The following is a 17457-nucleotide window of genomic DNA, read 5'->3' on the forward strand; positions in this document are numbered from 1 at the left end:
ATAATAAAAAACCGATGGAATTGCATTCATAAGGATTTACAATGAAGGATTAAAATGACATTTGCTTATTTTTAAATAACTAATGTTGACTTATTGTTTAAAAAAGCTGAATTAGTAATAATTTTTGAAAAACTTTATGTTCCATTTTGTGTCAGGGATAGACAAGGATAGAATAATTCAATATGGTGGAAAATTTTTGAGATCGTCACTGTTTTTTGTTTCGTTTTGAACAGTGGCTTTGCATTGATAAAAATTTTGATAAGGAAGTGAGGATCTAATGATTACACGAAAACATGATAGCAGTTTAATTATATCTAAACTGTACCAACTGTCGTGTGATCTATGATTGTCAAAATTTTTTCTTGAAATGGATTGTCACTACCGCAACGATTACACATTTTTCGAGTATCGTATATATAGTGTGTTTTCAAAATGTATTTACAATAAAAATAGTGTATTTTATTAATGATAACTGTCATTGAACGTTCTAATACTATCTTTAAATACAGTCTAATCAAGTGTATATTATAAAGCTGTGACATATTCACAGATCTATCAAAGTTAACAATTTGTACTATCAAATTATTATGTACTTTGAAGTGGAATCTATTCAAAAATATCCAACTATGTACGTAAAATTAAAATATTATTTTGTCAAAATACCTTTATTTTCTTATTTATTTATCTTCTAAAACAGATGCTTTAATGTATAATTATTTTTAATGATATTCAATATTGCTTGTAACAGGAATAAATCAGTGGAAGATTTGCTAATATCTAGCCGTGAAGTCATGAACACCGTCAGTTCCACTGGATTAGAAAATCAAAATTCAGCACCAAATGTGGGAAATGGTGTATCAGATAATGTTCAGGAAACAATCACTGGAGGAACAGGAGATCGAGGTAGTCCAGTTTCAAGTCCAAATTTGTCTCCACGTCTTAGCCCAAAAGTACGATCTAAACGAGATCATTCTAAGACTAATTACGATTCATCTACCAAAGAACATAATAATGTGAACAAAACGGATGATTTACATGTAAGATTTTATCATTTTATTTCCTCTTAAAATTTATGTTTAGTTTTTCAAATATTCATAATGTAGCAACAGGATTTAGCAAACAAGTCATCGGACTCCTCTCAAGCTGTGAAAAGTTCGCACGAAGGGAAGAAAGAAACGCGTGGAAGCGAACGAAGTAAAAAGAAATCATCTTGGTATAATGTTCTATATCCTACCTATAAATCTCGATCTGAAGATTTTAAACGAATTTTTAAAGATGTACCAGATGATGAAAGATTAGTTGTTGGTAAGTAATTAACGGTCGCGTAACATGAAACTAGGCGGACTCTGGGTATATTTGGTCTTATATGCTTTTAGATTATTGAATTTTGTATTACAAATTCTTTCCTTATTCAGAATTATATTAAATAAAAGAAGGGAGAAGAGTGAATAAATAATATTTATTCCTAATGATTGAAAATAGATAATATTAAATATTGCTAACAGTTACAAACATATTTTTTTTTACTCATCTACTAAATTCTAAACATACTTCTCAGACGCACACATTTCACTTTATCGCTATTTTTTTCAATAATGTAAACAAGATGACTATAAGAAAATGGGTTATAGAAGAAATGTCGTGCGCAATGTAAGCTACCGAAACGACACAAACATCTATGTACGACTGATAAGTAGTTTATAAGTTAGATCTTAGTAAACCCGGAGACCGCTGAGAGAAGGGTAATTAATCATTTTCTGGGTCCAATAATCGCATATTTTGGTACTCGTTAGAATTCAATGAAATATTTATTTAATAAAATAATTTTTTTGTAATTTTAATGGTATGAATTAAATTATAAATATATCATTAATATAACAAAATACATGCTTTTCAGACTATTCGTGTGCACTACAACGTGAAATATTAGTTCATGGTAGGCTTTATGTTTCTCAAAATTATGTATGCTTTTACGCAAATATCTTCAGTTGGGAAACTTTAGTATGTCTACGTTGGAAGGATGTTACATCTATTACCAAAGAAAAAAACTGCACTCGTTATTCCTAACGCAATTTTAATATTGCACTGCCACTGATAAGTTTTTTTTTCACATCGTTCGGAGCAAGAGATAAAACATATGTTATGTTATTTCGTGTCTGCAAAATGCTCTGTATCGGCAAGGTACGAGAACCGTATAAAATGTCTCTAACATCACCAAGTATTAACTTTACCACTAGCAAACACCGTTTACAGTTTATTTTACCATGCTGTTATTAAAATTTGTATTTGTAATGTTTAATGTTTTAGCCAATGAATGCAGCTGAAATGTGGCAACTTGTACACTCTTGTTACGGAGATGAATTGGGTTTAACATCGGACGACGAAGACTATGTTCCACCGTTACCTCCAGTTGACGATGAAAAGTTGTCTACAAGATTGTCTATTGAATCATTTTCAGAGGTAATTTAATATGTGATTATGTGAAGAAGAAGAAAACAATTTTATTTTGTATATTTTAAATTAAAGGTAGAACATAGTAATATGGATCATTCGATGACTGGAACAATGGATGCAATTATTGAATCGAAACCCGAAGTTCATCATCTACCTCGATCAAACCCTATTCTTGACGCAACTGATCTAAGCGATACAACAGAAAGTGAAGCCGAAAAACATGCATGTATGTAATAAAATCTATATTGATGACACCATTTAAGGAATTGAAGAGTTATTATATGTACAATTTTCGAAAGCTGACACAGTTGAATGCTTAACAAATGAAACATTCTGACTTTGTATTTAATTGTCTCTAATATTATGTTTACAGTGAAATCAAGCGTTCGAAGTAATATAGTATGTACTTCACTGCACGAAGGTCGTCAAATAAGCAAGGCTATATTTCCTATTCATATCGATCAATTATTCACTTTGCTGTTTACAAATTCAAAGTTTTTCTTAGATTTTCAAACTGCTCGCAAAAGTACCGGTAAGATACAGTACATAAGATAGGTAATTATTATTGAAATATTATATTACCCAATATTTCTGTTATTAAGATTTAGTACAGTCAGCATGGACGCAAAATGAGCAAACCGGTCAGAAAGTTAGAACATTGTCATTTACAATGGCACTTTCTCAAGCTATTGGACCAAGGAGTTGTCATATTTCAGAAACTCAGGTAATTCTTTTTAAGTTCATTAAATATGTATCAATATTTATTTAGTATATCTTTATTCTAATGTAATTTATCAACTGTCCAAAGAATTGTTTAATATATTTTTAGATAATGTTACCATGTAGCAGGCCAGGTCATTTGTATAGTATCGACGTAGAAAGTGTAAACGCTGGAATTCCATACGCAGACTCTTTTTCTGTATTCGTTCATTACTGTATGAACAGCATTACTGAAAATGAAACGAGTATCTCAGTTTACGCTCAAATAAAGTACAAAAAAAGTGTATGGGGTTTTGTGAAAGGTAAATATACATGAAATACAATTAATGATAAAAAAAAATAATTAAATACTTTAAATAATAAAACACAGGTGTTATTGAGAAAAACTGCTGGGCTGGATTAGAAGAATATTTTACGAGTTTGATAAAAGCATTAACTATAGAATGTGAAGAAAATAGCGGAACTGGAGGAGTAAAAAGGAAAGCAAGGAGAAGACGTCGTGCTACAGGTCCCGGGATCGTTTTACAAACTCATTCTGCTGATCTTACGTCTCCCAGCTTACAGAGCTCTCTGAATTTGCCACATATTAATGATAATACTGGTATGAAATGAATGGTACAACATTCCGCTATAACATGTACTTTACATCGATATAAGAATATCAATAATTTATATATTTTTTATATCTAGTTTCCGGTGCTCGAGGTGATTCTAACATGATAATTAGTTCGATGCTTCTAATTGCGGTATTATGCTTAATGGTGATCAATGGTCTTCTATACTATAAACTATGGGGTTTAGAAGAAGCTGCAGCCTATACAATTATGGACTTACATGTACTAAAGTACGTATTAGACATACCGCAAATCTGGATTCCCAGGTTTCCGGTCCTCTCCGGAAAGACCGGTAGGCGGTCTTCGAAGTTTACTTCGCTCGATGCTATACACATATTTAACGTGTAATATAATATATATTTATAACTTGTTACAAATTGTTTGATTTGTCAGGAATACTCCAAAGACTGAAGAAGATTGGATTCATTTGTTACAACAACAAGAAAGCTTGCATAATGTAGAGATGAGAAAATGGCAAAGAGTACTTCATACTGCTGCACAGTTACTTAGACAAGTAAAACATTTAGTTTAATATTTATATTATGTTGTATTTAATCGTATGAATTAATCAAATTCTTTCATTGTACTTAAAGACAGAAGAATCATTAACGGAATTACAAATGAGTATTCACCCGACTGCAACGGAAAAAATGTTTTCAGTGTTGAAACCAAGTCTCAAGAGTTTTAATTCGCATACAGAGCAGCGAAGTCATTCGGAAATGTAAAATGAAAAATATGTAAAATATCTTGGTTAAAAATAACGTGAGTATTAACAGGAAATATTATTGAAAATCATTATTAATACAACTTAAGTGTACTTAATGACACCAATGTTATATATAATTGTTGTACTTGCATATAACGTAATTAGGTAAACAAGTACGCTGTGATGATGATTGCTGATTACTTCAAATGCGCAACAATACGCATGTAAATTATTTATGATCTACAGAAAATGTGATTTAAATTTATTCATTTATATTGTTTGAGTATTTGTAGAATATTATATATATATAAAAGTTTTTCGTATAAAATGTTAAGTTAAATTAAGTTACATTTTTAATATATTCTTTGTATATAAATACACACACCCAAATATATATAAGTATGAATATTAATAATATACATAATATTTATATTTATAATGTTTATGTGTGTGGATAGAAGATGTATATTAGCACAATGTAAAGCAGAAAAATAAATAATTTTTAGAACAACAGCCCTTTATTTTACTTCATTGGGCAGTTAAAAGTATAAATTGAATTTTTTGTAATTATGAACCGATGTTAGGGTATATAAAAACAAATAATACCTATATATTTATGAAATTTTTGTAATTAAGTAATCATACATTTTACATTTTATTTGTCTTCTGGCTTGTTAAATACAAGCGTGTAACCACATTTACCACAGTAATGTCGGTCTTCCATTGCAGCCATAAAAACTCCTGCACCACACTGTTCCATTGGGCATTCTCTTCTCAATCGATGAATTTTTCCATTTTCATCCACCTGTACAATTCCCAATTTTTATGTAAGAAAATAATCTATAACTTTATCCTACTTACATATTAAAAAATATTTACATACTTTATAAAATTTGAGTACAGCAAGCTTAACCTTCTTCTTCTTGTGTTTAATTTTTTTCGGAGTCGAGTAATTCTTCTTCTTACGTTTCTTAGCTCCTCCTCTTAAACGTAACACCAAATGCAACGTAGATTCTTTTTGAATGTTGTAATCTGACAGAGTTCTACCATCTTCCAATTGTTTGCCAGCAAAAATTAATCTTTGTTGATCAGGTGGAATGCCTAAAATGTAAATGAAAATGTTATTTACAAACTTTCCATAAAACAACTAATATTTTATTATATTATTACCTTCTTTATCTTGAATTTTTGCTTTCACATTTTCGATAGTGTCCGATGCCTCAACCTCGAGGGTGATGGTCTTCCCAGTAAGAGTCTTCACAAATATCTGCATGGTGAAATCGAGGTAACTGTAAAAAATAAACAGTTCCCATATTTTTTACAATCTTAAATATTTATAATAAAAAAAACTGTCTTATAATTTATAAAATTTTCACGAAGAATTTAAGGAAATAACTAAAACAGCAATTTGTATTCAAGCTTATTTTCTTTTTTATTACAGACGCTTCTTGTAAACATGTAAATTAATCATACAATAATGATCATTTATACAAGTAATACAGCATTAATGCAACCATCATTTTCAGGGTTGTTTGTAACTTGAGCATATTTTCCCCAAACTACTTTTCCAGACTGTGTTACAAGACCTAATTCCGAAATATTTACTTCAATGATTGTTCCTTTAGTAATAACACCTAAACTCGTATACATTGATGAGCTTGGATTCTTTTTAACTCCAATAATTGGTAAACAGAAGGTGGCCTTTAATTCAGGGTGAGTTACGTGCGCCTTTTTAAAACGCAATGCCATAGGTCTAATAAACCTTTCAAACTTTGGTGGTTTTCTTGTGAAGTTTTCACCGACAAACGTTACTTTTGTTACCATTCGTTTCCAAGATTTACGTCTAGACTTTCCGGTTCTCATTATTTTGAATACTTCTGATTCTGATTGCGTTTTAACTTTTGGTATCGGTACATCCCATTTGCCAACTTTTTCTTTTCGTTTTTGTTTTATCATATTGGATAAAACTTTTGCATCCTTCTTAACGTCACGATCCAATAGATATACAGGTAACGCTCCGTTAGGTACATCGTTCGACTTTTCTTTTACTTTCTTTTCCATGTGAGACTTAATTTTCTTTTTCATTTGTATCTTTTCATTTCGTCTCTCTTTGTTAAAGATCTTTGCTTTGATACCACGCAAAGTACGAGCGCGCTCTGCTCGTTTGTGAGGCTCACGAGCCTCTCTTTTTCTTTTCCTTTCTTCATAATCCAACCGTCTTCCATACAGTTTACGGTGTCTTTCAATGTATTCGTTTTGTGGCATGATGATTGTTGTTACACCTTCAGTTGCAAATTATCTATAAAATAAATTACTTTGGTTTGAAAATTCTGAAAATGAAAAGTTTCAATTCTAATACATTTTATATATGTTACTACAAATTTACCATACCAATACATAGTATATATAATTATACCTACCTATATATATATACCTATAACTTGCTGTTTTACATTTAAATACATTAAATTGTTCACGAATTGTGCACGTGTAAATGTAAACTAAACTTCTGCTTGCATATTTCACAGCATTGTGAAATTCAAATAAATGGTAACAATACAATCAATATTGTTCACTTTGCTTCTATTAAAAATATTACCTTTTTAAAAATTTGTAATATTTAATACACAGTTTCATTATACATAAAAATATTGATACATTAAATTGGTTTTTATTAATTATAAGGTGTATCAATCACATTTATTGCAACGTGCCATGTGTTCAATCGGAATGTACTTTGAAAGTAAGTAAGATAGAACAACTATAAATGCACTGACTCTTTTGAATGCATTTATAAAAATTGTAAATACAAACAATATAAATGGAACGCTTAAACAATTCTTATTTTTCAATAATTTTCAAGATTTATTGCAAAACTTACCTTCAACTACGCCATGCACATAAGGAAAGAAATTGATAGTGAGGATACTCTGAATTGGAGAAATAATTAACGCCATCTGGTGTTATACAAATTTAATTCATTTATAAATATACTAAATAATTTTATAATCTACATTATCCATAATTAAAGAGTATTTAATTTTATTCAACTGAAAATAAAACCTTTACATATTTATGCTAATAATCATAAATCTTCAATATATTTGAACATATAGAAACACGGCTTTATATTAATTCTTCGCATCAATATCACCGAACATTTGACAATTCTTACGTCATGGCAGTGACTATAGATAGTAGTCACTGGTCATGGTTTAAAAAAGAAAGTAGCGAGTAATTGAAGAATAAATAGTTTATGATTAAGCAATTTATTATTGTTAAATTCATAATTGAAAATCAAAATATAAAATGAGAAAAAATTGGAGTAAGGAAAAGATACACTTATGTAAATGGTATAGAATAGTATTTATTGTAATTTTACATTCATATTCAGCTTCAGTGATATAAGATTAATAAAACAATAGGATTACAAATGTGTACAAATACTATATTTTATTATTTTTACATTATATATTATGTAGAGAAAGATATTTCATACAATTATTAGATGTACTTTATTAAAATCAATTCGTACTGTTTCATTTATCACATAGCTAATTTTATTGAATGCAATATAAATTTCAAGAAAATGGTATAAATTAGTTAAAAAACAAAACATCATAACAATTTTTTAATATATTTAAAATTTTCTTGTGAAAAAGCAATCAATGAATTTTTATATTACAAAATTAATAACAAATGTGTCTACATATTTGTTTATATTCTTTTTTCATACCTGAACTTTTACACCAAGCTCAGCAAATAAAAATGCTGTTAATACTTGGATTATTGTTTGTTGTAATTGTGTATCATTTCCTATATCATATATAAAGTCACGAATTGTTGTGGGTTTTGATTTTACAAGTTGCATTATTAACTTTGCCAGTTTCTCCCTTTGTTCTGAAGTGGTTTCATAAAGAAGAATATGAGGAACCGATTTTAACTTTCCTTGTGACATAAAACCTAATGCACAACTGCTGATCATACCACCTAAAAATTTGTGCAAGACATGACAAAGAGAATAAATTAAATATTAAATTGAATTATTTAATAATTACCAACTGCAAATCCTACTGGTCCACCAAGAATACCAGATGTAATTGTTATCGCTCCAACCATAGTTCCATATCTTATTGAGGTATTAACAGAAGCCCGCATACGTTTAACAGACTGAAGTTTTGAAATTTCTTCAATCACAGAGTTTGTTGACATCATAGTTGCTGAATTATATGAACAATATATAACTTAAACAATTGACTGTAAAATCTTAGACTAATCTCTTATTAGCAACCCTATTTATATGTATATTCCCTTTAATTTTGGATTGAGTCCTGCTGGTCCTGCTAAAATGCAGTCCAATACAACAGTTTCTAAGGGTATTTACAGAGAAAAGACACTCTTCACAACTGATTCGACCATGTAAATTCGAAGGGAAATAAATAACCAGTTAATAGTTATAACCACTGATCCAACTGTATATACAAAATATTTTCATTTTCTATTGCGTATGACACTTAACACGATACAGTTTATGTTAAATTTCTATTACATATGTATTTATATAGCTTAAAAACGATAAACTTATTTCTTATAACGCAATAATCAAGTTTGACAATTCATTTTGCTCGTATGTCGTCTGACGCCCGGATTGTCCTTTGACCATACATGCATGCATACTACCAATCATTGTTAAAATCATCATGTTTTTCCTCTGGGATTACCCGATGTGCATGCTCTTGAAATTTGACGGTTAGTCGGTGAAAAGACAATCGCATTTACACCGTGCGTTATCGAAAGCGTATTGGTTAACAATTAATTTATTATATCTTCAATTGTTTAACGACGCTTAAAAGTATTTATGACGGAAAATGAATTACACGAGAACATGGATCCCTACGAGGTAACATATTTCCAATTATTTTTACACAGTTTCTAAATATAAAATTATTAACAGTATAGGGTTAGGTTGATTATAATTGTTATATCACATAATTATTTTGTATGTTTAATAGAATCCTGATCTTCTACCGTTGGAGGAATTAAAATTAAAAATCAAAACCGAAGGAATCGTTGGACACGTTAACGCTTTGGTATGTTTATAAAAAGCAGTACACATCTGAAGATGCGTATATTTTAATTACGTTTAAAACTTTGAAACATATTTTCTTTTTTACTAATTTTTTAGAACAAAAGATGGGCAAGTGATCGTTATTTCTTGCATTATGAGGCTCCTGCTATATACGACGATGATGGAACTGAAATTATGGGGGCAAAAGAACACTGGATGAATATTGTCAATTATATTATTAATGATTTAAAATGGTTACTTAGTCTTCCTTATTATAGGTAAATATAATTAGTAAATTAATAAGGTAGTAATTTATTACAAGTGTATACTTTCCTGTGTCATGTTTCATATTTCGTTTTTATTTAGATTCTGGTCAAACATTTTATTCAATACGTCAATCATAGATGTATTGGTATCTTTTTTACAAGAAGCTCCACCATTTTATGCTTTAGAAAGTTTTCCAAATTGTCCTGAAATGTTAAAACTCTTAGAGGCACTCCACCGTTATGTTCTTATGGTTTTCACAAGACTTGTAACAAACAAGGAGAGCGAAGAAGAACATATGAGCCGTCCATTTCTTGGAAATTTATTGTATGAGAACTACATATTTACGGTACCAATTATCTTAGATCTCTGTCAACTTTACGGACGAGAAAACGAAAAAATAATCGGGAAACTTTTAAATTGTTTATTTACATTAGAACCACGATACAATATTGATCTTCAAGGAGCTGTTCCTTGTTTCATAGAGGTGACATATTAATATATACAGACTAATTAATATTATATAAAAGTAGAACTAAACATGAGTATTGTTAGTTTAGGCTCTTGAAAATGTTGAAAGGAAGTTTGATAATTATTCCACTGGATATACCAATGAAGCAGTTTCATTGTCAGAAAGATACAGACCTACTCCAAAACTTACACTATGTAATTTAGAAGATATGACGTTATATGTGCTAGATATATCATCAACAATCAGTATATTTTTAAAAAATCATCCTCCTGCAGTGAGTATATTTCACACAGAGGATTTTATGAATAAGTAAGTGCTTAAATTTATACTGTTGTTTGTTTCCAAAAACTTTTTTATTCATATCTTATCATTTAACAATAATTAGAATCGTTTCAATATATGGGAATACAATACCTGAAATGTATAAAACGTTAGACAAACTTGCATATAATGAAGAGAACATGCCGAAATACATGGAATTGAAACATCGTTTGGATGTAACAAGGATCGAACTTCTAAACCTTTACCGCGTTATTATATACGAGCCTGTATTGAATACCCATGAAAATTTGTAAGTTAAAAGATGTAAAAGTTTATTATGTGTTTTAATTAATATAAAGTTTACGAACATAATTAAAATTATGCATAGAAACACAATTTCGGAAGCAGAGATAAAAGAACGAATGGATGACTATATCAACCTTTTAGCCAATGCCAGTTCTGAAAAAGAATTCATTACAGATTACGATCGATTTTATCCCGTTCAACAAGATTTAATGATGTTATTAAATATTTGTCCTGAATTGTATCCTTTTCTGATACGATATATTTAAAACGATTATGAGCATACATTCTTTTTAATACTTAACAAATATTCAGTGATAAAATAAAGTATGACTATGTATTACAATCGGTGAACGTAGTTACTGGCAAATCAAGTACTTCACCTGTTACTTTATCTAATAATGTCAATGTAAGTTAACGAAAAAAATACAAATCAATATCATTTCCATATGATTTTTACATATTTGTCTTTTATAGGAAGCAGTTGCTGGACCTAGTGGTGTTACAAGGCAAGCAATCACATCCAATAATACAAACTCATCAAATAAGAAAAAAATGTCTATAAAAGAGGATTCTGTTAAATTAGTATCTCTTATCTCGGAAGTTAAGGATATTTTATGCAATCTAGATGAACGTTTTATTGAGGTAACGATTTCGATACTTTAATAAATAATAAAGAAGTGGATTGCAAGAACATGTTTAACATTTTACAGTTGTGTTTGGATCATTACGATTATAATGCTGCATCTGTGATAAATGCTGTATTAGAAGAAACATTACCACCTGAGTTGCAGAAATTGAAAGATTCAGAAGCTTCAATAAATAATGCACTACCAAGTTACATGGTAAATAAATTTCGTTTATTATACAAAGATAAACTTTAATATTTTACACAATGTAGATGCAAATATGTGTTATTCTTTTAGGAGACTGTAAATAATGATAACCTGATTTCTAACATTGAAAGCCTTAGTATGTTTGAGGATTATATCGATGATACCGTTCGCGTCAAAACTCGCGAAATTGTTGAAGTACCAAAGGATTATATAACTAAGAAGTAAGCGTTCAGGAACTGAATAATTATTTACTCGTTAATACGCACAACATATAAAAATATTTTTATTGAGTCTAACAAAAAATATATTACAGTTTCAGCCTTGTCTTAGACGATTACGAAGATGAGTACGACGATACGTACGACAATCGTGATATACGCGGCAACGCACAAGACAATTCCGTTGAAATAGATTCAAGACCGTTCACTACACCAAGAGTTAGTATTTATAAATATATAACACATTTATTACTAACAAGTATTAGTTACAATCATTTTTAAAACGAGCAATAATTTTAGGTGCTTCTTGGAAAGAAGAAGGTAGAAACTGTAGATGAATCGGAATCAGAGGACGAAGAGACGGCGGTAGAAAATGGAAAAGATCACTTTGTACAGAATCCGGAAGAACTACGTGCTAGAGCTGAACAACGAAGGCAAGCAATGCGAGGCGGAAAATCTACACCAAATGTAACTGGTATGCTTTTTAATTTGCGTACAGCATTTGTGTAGCGCAGTAAAGTGGCGTTACAAATATTATAACAGTTGTTATTATTGCATCATACATAGGTAAACCAAAAGGGCGAGGGCAAGAGAAGAACGTCGTGCACAACAGGCAACAAAAGAATGCCCATAAATCGACGCGAGCTAATCATAATCGTCGTTCTGGTGCTCAGCACAAACGAAATCAAGGAATGATTCCATCTTAAATCTACTTATACTTTTACAATAACAGTGTAAATACTGCCATGTGATAAATACATTCGTACCCATACCTCCATAGTACCTGAACCCCTACACGTCATACTGTATTATTGCTGTAACGATCCTTACGATCTTCAGTGATCTTTAACAATGGTAAGAGCTCTTATTCTATTCATTTGATTAGACACTGCTTGTTGATATTCGTGTTCAGGCATCATAGCGCTAGACGGGGATCCTGAAGCATTTGGAACTGGCATTAAATGTGTAAATAATTGTGTTGTATTTCCATAGTAATCTAACTGTATCATGATTAAAGCATGTACACTAGGCTTAATGTATTCTAATCTCTTATCTAAAAATAAGGGTAGTTCTACAAGTAATTGAGCATGTACAGTCTTTAAATCCTTAGCAGCAGCTTCTTCAGCTCGACGTTCTCTTTCTAATTTCGCAATATGACTAGCGGTTCTATCTTTTTTCTCTTGCAACTTTTTCACGCGATTATAAGAGTATTTCCAAGCAGTTACCAACTCCTCTCGTTTGGCTATTCCTACAGCTATTAAAACAAACTCGTCTCGTAACTTTTTTAAAGGTTCTATAAAAGTTTTCTGACAAAGTACTGCCATTTCTTGCACAGTTTTTCCAACCTGTTACAAACATAAAAATCTTCATTCTGCTCTACATTAAAGGAAAGTATTCTTATAAACGTACCTGTGTTGTGACTGAATGATAATCTTCTACTACTTTTCTAAATTCGTCGCTAAGATGCGCTAAGCCACAAGTTGTCAAATTTAGTGTTAATCTCTGATCTGCTCGATCCAAGTTTACTACAGACTCTATGTACCTTTTCATTTCTTTTGTTAGCTTTCTAATTGTGTCTTCAACACTTAAATATAAAATTGAAAATTATATAAGAATATGTATAATATGTAAATACTCTTTAATAATCTGTAGGACAAATTAGATTGCAGTCATTACATACTAAATGAGCTTTTGAACGGCAACATCAAGCTCTCTATCTTCTGTATGAGATAACAAAGGAGGTGCTGGTGTAGGTCTTTGTGTCAAATGATTTTTCTTTAAAGGATTCCTGTATAAATGTAATTCAAAATTGTCATATTAACTTTTTAGGTTATCAAAACATCTTATGCAATATGACTTACACTTACCACGTCATATTCTTTTTATAAATTAAATCATCATATTATTATCTTTCCTTGATTAAAGTCAGTTTACTTAAAATTATCACAATTATTAATTAAAAAAGCATCACACTAATGTACACCATCGATAACGCTTAGCGGCCAAGTTTTAAAAATTTGACAACGTTATCTGATAGATGGGATCTTATCGCATGATTTTATGACATAAAAGTACCGTAAAATAGCACTTGTAGTATATCAATTTAATGTTTAAACCTAAATGAAGATAATTATCTAGGCGCTTCATTAATATTCTTAATAAAAAATGGCTGAATGCTAATTAATTAATTAATTGCATACAGTAGAAATAAATAGCAATTCCAAAATTATCGATATACAATATTGCGGTACGATGTAAACATATTGCTGTTATATTATTAACAATTTCTATAATTAATTATCTAAAAATTTCAATTAACACATACAGAAACTGTTCTATATCTATATATGTGTATATGTATATTTACGTGCGGCTGTTTAGTTTCGCGCGCTTTTAAAGTCGTCACATTTATTTCGCAGAACATATTCGTATTCTCTCTTTAGTTCATAATTGTTGAAATACGTAAATAATTGAATAAAATATTTTATTTCTTATAAAGTATATATATTCGAAATAAAAATACATTATTAGAATGTGATATTTAATAACAATTCATAATAGGTAAAATCATAAACCAAGTCAGATTCTACAACATTTAAGCAAATATGAGCTTGTGGGTGGATAAATATCGCCCGACAACACTCGGGAAATTGGATTATCATCAAGAACAAGCAGAATACTTGAGAAATATGGTAATAACTTATATCATAACATTACATGAATTGAAAAGGTTATATGGAAAACGCGCCATTATTTGTTATGAACTTACGTTTTTAACTACCCCAAAGACTTTATTTTTATCAGTTATTTTTATATCATAATTATAGGTAAAAAAAGGTGATTTTCCGCATTTATTAGTGTATGGACCATCAGGTGCAGGAAAGAAAACTCGTATACTATGTATCATAAAAGAATTGTATGGAAATGGAGTTGAGAAGCTGAGGATGGAATCTATGACATTTGAAGTATCTTATATTTGCTTTTATCAAAATATACAATCTTTTAATTATTGATTTTGTGAATAATTAACATATCTATATTTTTAGACACCATCTAAAAAGAAGCTAGAGATAACAACAATAAGTAGTAACTATCACATTGAGGTAAACCCCAGTGATGTGGGTATATATGATAGAGTTGTAGTAATGGATTTGGTAAAAACTACTGCTCAAACTCATCAAATAGATCCAAGTGGACAAAGAGAATTTAAAGGTAAATATTAAAGTTAAAACTAATACCATTATACAATTGTTTTCATGTTCTTTTAATCATAATAAATTGATATTAGTGGTATTGTTAACTAATGTGGACCAACTTACAAAAGATGCACAGCATGCTCTTAGAAGAACAATGGAAAAGTATGTTGCTACATGTAGACTAATACTTTGTGCAAATTCAACATCACGAGTTTTACCAGCTATTAGATCAAGGTGTTTAGGAATTAGGGTACCAGCTCCAACAGTATCAGATATAAGAAATATTTTGTATTTAATTTGTAAACGTGAAGGTTTAACTTTACCAAATGAATTAGCTACCAGAGTAGCTGAAGCTAGTGGTAGAAATCTTAGAAGAGCGATATTAATGCTTGAAGCTTGTAAGGTTGAACAGTAAGTATGTCCAAATGTCTATGAATGTAATACAAATTTTAGTGTTTCATTAATTGTTTTTTATTAGGTATCCATTTACTGCAGATCAAAAAATTGCAGATCCAGATTGGCAAGTATATATTCGTAATACAGCTAATATGATGGTCAGTGAACAGAGTCCCAAGAAACTTCTTGAAATAAGAAACAGACTTTATGAATTACTTACCCATGCTATACCCTGTGATTTAATATTTAAAGGTCTTTTACAAGAATGTATAAAAAATTGTGATCTTCAGCTAAAAATTGAAATCGCAACTGTTGCGGCTGAATACGAACATAAAATGCATAGAGGATCAAAATCAATTTTTCACTTGGAAGCATTTGTCGCGCGGTTTATGGCAATTTATAAAAAATTCATTGATTCATCTCTTGAAGGCTTTGTTTAATACATTAATTTATGTACTTACATACATTTTAAATACAATTATGCAAATACAAATTTGTTAAATAAGTTCTTATATTTCTAAATCATATGTATTTATTATTTATAAAGTAACTAATAACAATCTGTATTTTTTAGATTTGTTATTCTAATGTTTTACTCTAAATTTTGTACAATTTGTTGGACAAATTGATCTGATAATACAGTTAATTTTCAGTAAAAATTGTATGACAATGTAATTGATGAAACTTACAATGCAGCAAGAAGAACAGCAGCAATTGCAGACAATGCAGTCACTGCGTATCCAGTACTATATACTTCTTTAATTGTAAGGAACATTCCTAAATCCCAAAACTGCAAAGTGTAACAATGAAAATTTAAATATTAATTAATGCTAAGAAAGAACTATACTAATTATTTAATTATTAGTTGACATCAATCTTTTTAAGATCTATATTACCAAATGACGAAATCCATTGAGTGTATGGTAAGTAGCAGGAAGAGCTAGTAAAGTTTTGCCAACGAAAAGAATAGGAGCTGATAAACCTAAATCTGAAATCATTTCTATAAGGCAAGGAATACCTCCAGGGATAAGTAATGTTCCTGTAATTATAATATAAATTATTGATTTGAAAACAGTTTTTCTTCATTTTCATGCTGAGATTAAAAAAGAATTTTACCTAAACCAAGCATCATTGCATAACTTGACAATATTAGGCCTGTTGTACGATGCGTAATGGAAAGAAGTGATGTTATTTGAACTTGATAAATAGTCAAGTGTGGTGACATAGGTCTCTTTAGGCGCATATTTCTCTCATCATGAGATTCACAAATTGTGCTTCCCATACATGGTGCTGAGATGGCAACATTACGTGGGCTAAAAGAATTTATTTCAATAATTGTTGTCTATATTTCATAAATACAAAATCTGATATGTAGCAAATACTAAAAGACAAATAGTTTAATTAATTCTAACTTATGTCAATGCAAGCAACAGATTAAAATATATTGAAAACATAAGTGACATTTAACTAAAACGAAGGGTATAACATATTACATAACATTTTACCTGCACGTATATAAATTTCGAAAATTACGCAAATCGACAGTACGGCGACATAGCAGTCTGAAAAACATCAAATTATTGTCATATAATTCTTGAATACAATAAAATATTATAAAAATGTAGGCTATAATTTGTTACCTCGTATAACACAGCGCCATGCTTCTTGTATTCTGTACTTTTAATTACACAAATGAACGTTTTATCCACGTGACAAAGTTACGAATTATAATTTTTTTATTTTGGTTCTTACAGATAAATTACATAAGCTCTACTTAACAGATCAGATAAAAGAAACAAATATTATCTCATATGAAAAATAAAATAATGTAAATAACATCGGGTTGTTGCTCTATCTTATATCTCGTCTGTGGTAAAATAGCTGCGGACTCCCTCTACCGTGTTCTGCTTTACATATTCTAAACTGTGCTTTCCATTTTCAACCGAAG

General features: G+C 29.9%; 8 protein-coding genes across 13 annotated transcripts; 3 read left to right on the forward strand and 5 right to left on the reverse strand.

Moving 5' to 3' along the window:
* The first annotated feature begins 41 nt into the window (after positions 1-41).
* On the forward strand, positions 42-5007 carry LOC114877257 (protein Aster-B-like). The gene is given in 16 exon segments (XM_029189595.2): positions 42-628; positions 749-1037; positions 1104-1305; positions 1898-2043; positions 2045-2080; positions 2082-2099; positions 2101-2181; positions 2308-2460; positions 2527-2680; positions 2828-2986; positions 3057-3178; positions 3284-3476; positions 3545-3775; positions 3865-4018; positions 4182-4302; positions 4382-5007. Coding segments are annotated over 16 exon segments (2232 nt in total). The 5' UTR covers positions 42-587; the 3' UTR covers positions 4514-5007.
* A 98-nt stretch (positions 5008-5105) lies between these two features.
* LOC114877272 (ubiquitin-40S ribosomal protein S27a) lies at positions 5106-7441 on the reverse strand. The gene is made up of 4 exons (XM_029189627.1): positions 7376-7441; positions 5665-5783; positions 5378-5595; positions 5106-5299 (listed from the first exon to the last, which is right to left on the reverse strand). The coding sequence occupies exons 2-4, from the start codon at positions 5765-5767 to the stop codon at positions 5150-5152; spliced, it is 471 nt and encodes a 156-aa protein (XP_029045460.1). The 5' UTR covers positions 5768-5783; positions 7376-7441; the 3' UTR covers positions 5106-5149.
* On the reverse strand, positions 5902-7448 carry LOC114877269 (ribosome biogenesis protein NSA2 homolog). Of its 3 annotated transcripts, none has more exons than XM_029189621.2 (3): positions 7376-7396; positions 6915-7077; positions 5902-6793 (listed from the first exon to the last, which is right to left on the reverse strand). In XM_029189621.2, exon 3 carries the CDS (start codon positions 6757-6759, stop codon positions 5980-5982), a length of 780 nt encoding a protein of 259 aa, XP_029045454.1. In that variant the 5' UTR covers positions 6760-6793; positions 6915-7077; positions 7376-7396; the 3' UTR covers positions 5902-5979. The 3 variants fall into 3 exon arrangements, with proteins under 3 accessions (XP_029045454.1, XP_029045453.1, XP_029045455.1); XM_029189620.2 differs by having other exon boundaries at positions 5902-6824; positions 7376-7395; XM_029189622.2 differs by lacking the exon at positions 6915-7077 and having other exon boundaries at positions 7376-7448.
* Positions 7449-8149: 701 nt separating this feature from the next.
* Positions 8150-8720, reverse strand: LOC114877273 (protein C19orf12 homolog). Its single transcript, XM_029189628.2, has 2 exons — positions 8553-8720; positions 8150-8484 (listed from the first exon to the last, which is right to left on the reverse strand). Exons 1-2 carry the CDS (start codon positions 8707-8709, stop codon positions 8225-8227), a joined length of 417 nt encoding a protein of 138 aa, XP_029045461.2. The 5' UTR covers positions 8710-8720; the 3' UTR covers positions 8150-8224.
* Positions 8721-9301: 581 nt separating this feature from the next.
* LOC114877258 (activating signal cointegrator 1 complex subunit 2) lies at positions 9302-12688 on the forward strand. The gene is made up of 14 exons (XM_029189598.2): positions 9302-9394; positions 9507-9584; positions 9680-9840; positions 9929-10313; positions 10387-10607; positions 10684-10869; positions 10948-11103; positions 11178-11271; positions 11340-11507; positions 11576-11707; positions 11789-11919; positions 12012-12135; positions 12217-12391; positions 12484-12688. The coding sequence occupies exons 1-14, from the start codon at positions 9353-9355 to the stop codon at positions 12621-12623; spliced, it is 2193 nt and encodes a 730-aa protein (XP_029045431.1). The 5' UTR covers positions 9302-9352; the 3' UTR covers positions 12624-12688.
* LOC114877268 (bridging integrator 3-like) lies at positions 12644-13877 on the reverse strand. The gene is made up of 4 exons (XM_029189619.2): positions 13785-13877; positions 13598-13705; positions 13327-13501; positions 12644-13262 (listed from the first exon to the last, which is right to left on the reverse strand). Exons 1-4 carry the CDS (start codon positions 13790-13792, stop codon positions 12753-12755), a joined length of 801 nt encoding a protein of 266 aa, XP_029045452.1. The 5' UTR covers positions 13793-13877; the 3' UTR covers positions 12644-12752.
* On the forward strand, positions 13169-16075 carry LOC114877264 (replication factor C subunit 3). 4 transcript variants are annotated; one of them, XM_029189610.2, is made up of 6 exons: positions 13169-13304; positions 14479-14609; positions 14745-14882; positions 14964-15129; positions 15206-15524; positions 15592-16075. In XM_029189610.2, exons 2-6 carry the CDS (start codon positions 14523-14525, stop codon positions 15947-15949), a joined length of 1068 nt encoding a protein of 355 aa, XP_029045443.1. In that variant the 5' UTR covers positions 13169-13304; positions 14479-14522; the 3' UTR covers positions 15950-16075. The 4 variants fall into 4 exon arrangements, with proteins under 4 accessions (XP_029045443.1, XP_029045441.1, XP_029045444.1 ...); XM_029189608.2 differs by lacking the exon at positions 13169-13304 and adding an exon at positions 13508-13715; XM_029189611.2 differs by lacking the exon at positions 13169-13304 and adding an exon at positions 13508-13666.
* LOC114877271 (succinate dehydrogenase cytochrome b560 subunit, mitochondrial-like) lies at positions 15925-17344 on the reverse strand. The gene is made up of 5 exons (XM_029189626.2): positions 17150-17344; positions 17015-17071; positions 16626-16822; positions 16406-16548; positions 15925-16299 (listed from the first exon to the last, which is right to left on the reverse strand). The coding sequence occupies exons 1-5, from the start codon at positions 17167-17169 to the stop codon at positions 16195-16197; spliced, it is 522 nt and encodes a 173-aa protein (XP_029045459.1). The 5' UTR covers positions 17170-17344; the 3' UTR covers positions 15925-16194.
* Positions 17345-17457: the final 113 nt, after the last annotated feature.

This window comes from Osmia bicornis, chromosome 10, assembly GCF_907164935.1.
Source record: "Osmia bicornis bicornis chromosome 10, iOsmBic2.1, whole genome shotgun sequence".
Lineage (NCBI taxonomy): Eukaryota > Metazoa > Arthropoda > Insecta > Hymenoptera > Megachilidae > Osmia > Osmia bicornis.

What these genes read in the sequence shown, in the direction of transcription:
- LOC114877272 (XM_029189627.1), bottom strand. Translation starts at nt 5,767, where the DNA reads ATGCAGATATTTGTGAAGACTCTTACTGGGAAGACCATCACCCTCGAG. An exon ending in AAAAATTCAAGATAAAGAAG is followed by an intron (nt 5,596 to 5,664) that starts GTAATAATATAA and finishes TTTACATTTTAG; the next exon opens with GCATTCCACCTGATCAACAA. An exon ending in CTGTACTCAAATTTTATAAA is followed by an intron (nt 5,300 to 5,377) that starts GTATGTAAATAT and finishes GGAATTGTACAG; the next exon opens with GTGGATGAAAATGGAAAAAT.
- LOC114877269 (XM_029189622.2), bottom strand. Translation starts at nt 6,759, where the DNA reads ATGCCACAAAACGAATACATTGAAAGACACCGTAAACTGTATGGAAGA.
- LOC114877273 (XM_029189628.2), bottom strand. Translation starts at nt 8,709, where the DNA reads ATGATGTCAACAAACTCTGTGATTGAAGAAATTTCAAAACTTCAGTCT. An exon ending in ACCAGTAGGATTTGCAGTTG is followed by an intron (nt 8,485 to 8,552) that starts GTAATTATTAAA and finishes ACAAATTTTTAG; the next exon opens with GTGGTATGATCAGCAGTTGT.
- LOC114877258 (XM_029189598.2), top strand. Translation starts at nt 9,353, where the DNA reads ATGACGGAAAATGAATTACACGAGAACATGGATCCCTACGAG. An exon ending in ACAGAGGATTTTATGAATAA is followed by an intron (nt 10,608 to 10,683) that starts GTAAGTGCTTAA and finishes AACAATAATTAG; the next exon opens with AATCGTTTCAATATATGGGA. An exon ending in GACCGTTCACTACACCAAGA is followed by an intron (nt 12,136 to 12,216) that starts GTTAGTATTTAT and finishes CAATAATTTTAG; the next exon opens with GTGCTTCTTGGAAAGAAGAA.
- LOC114877268 (XM_029189619.2), bottom strand. An exon ending in GCCGTTCAAAAGCTCATTTA is followed by an intron (nt 13,502 to 13,597) that starts GTATGTAATGAC and finishes TTTATATTTAAG; the next exon opens with TGTTGAAGACACAATTAGAA. An exon ending in ATCATTCAGTCACAACACAG is followed by an intron (nt 13,263 to 13,326) that starts GTACGTTTATAA and finishes TGTTTGTAACAG; the next exon opens with GTTGGAAAAACTGTGCAAGA.
- LOC114877264 (XM_029189610.2), top strand. Translation starts at nt 14,523, where the DNA reads ATGAGCTTGTGGGTGGATAAATATCGCCCGACAACACTCGGGAAATTG. An exon ending in TGGAATCTATGACATTTGAA is followed by an intron (nt 14,883 to 14,963) that starts GTATCTTATATT and finishes CTATATTTTTAG; the next exon opens with ACACCATCTAAAAAGAAGCT. An exon ending in GAAGCTTGTAAGGTTGAACA is followed by an intron (nt 15,525 to 15,591) that starts GTAAGTATGTCC and finishes GTTTTTTATTAG; the next exon opens with GTATCCATTTACTGCAGATC.
- LOC114877271 (XM_029189626.2), bottom strand. Translation starts at nt 17,169, where the DNA reads ATGGCGCTGTGTTATACGAG. An exon ending in ATGGCGCTGTGTTATACGAG is followed by an intron (nt 17,072 to 17,149) that starts GTAACAAATTAT and finishes GATGTTTTTCAG; the next exon opens with ACTGCTATGTCGCCGTACTG. An exon ending in TGCAATGATGCTTGGTTTAG is followed by an intron (nt 16,549 to 16,625) that starts GTAAAATTCTTT and finishes TTATAATTACAG; the next exon opens with GAACATTACTTATCCCTGGA.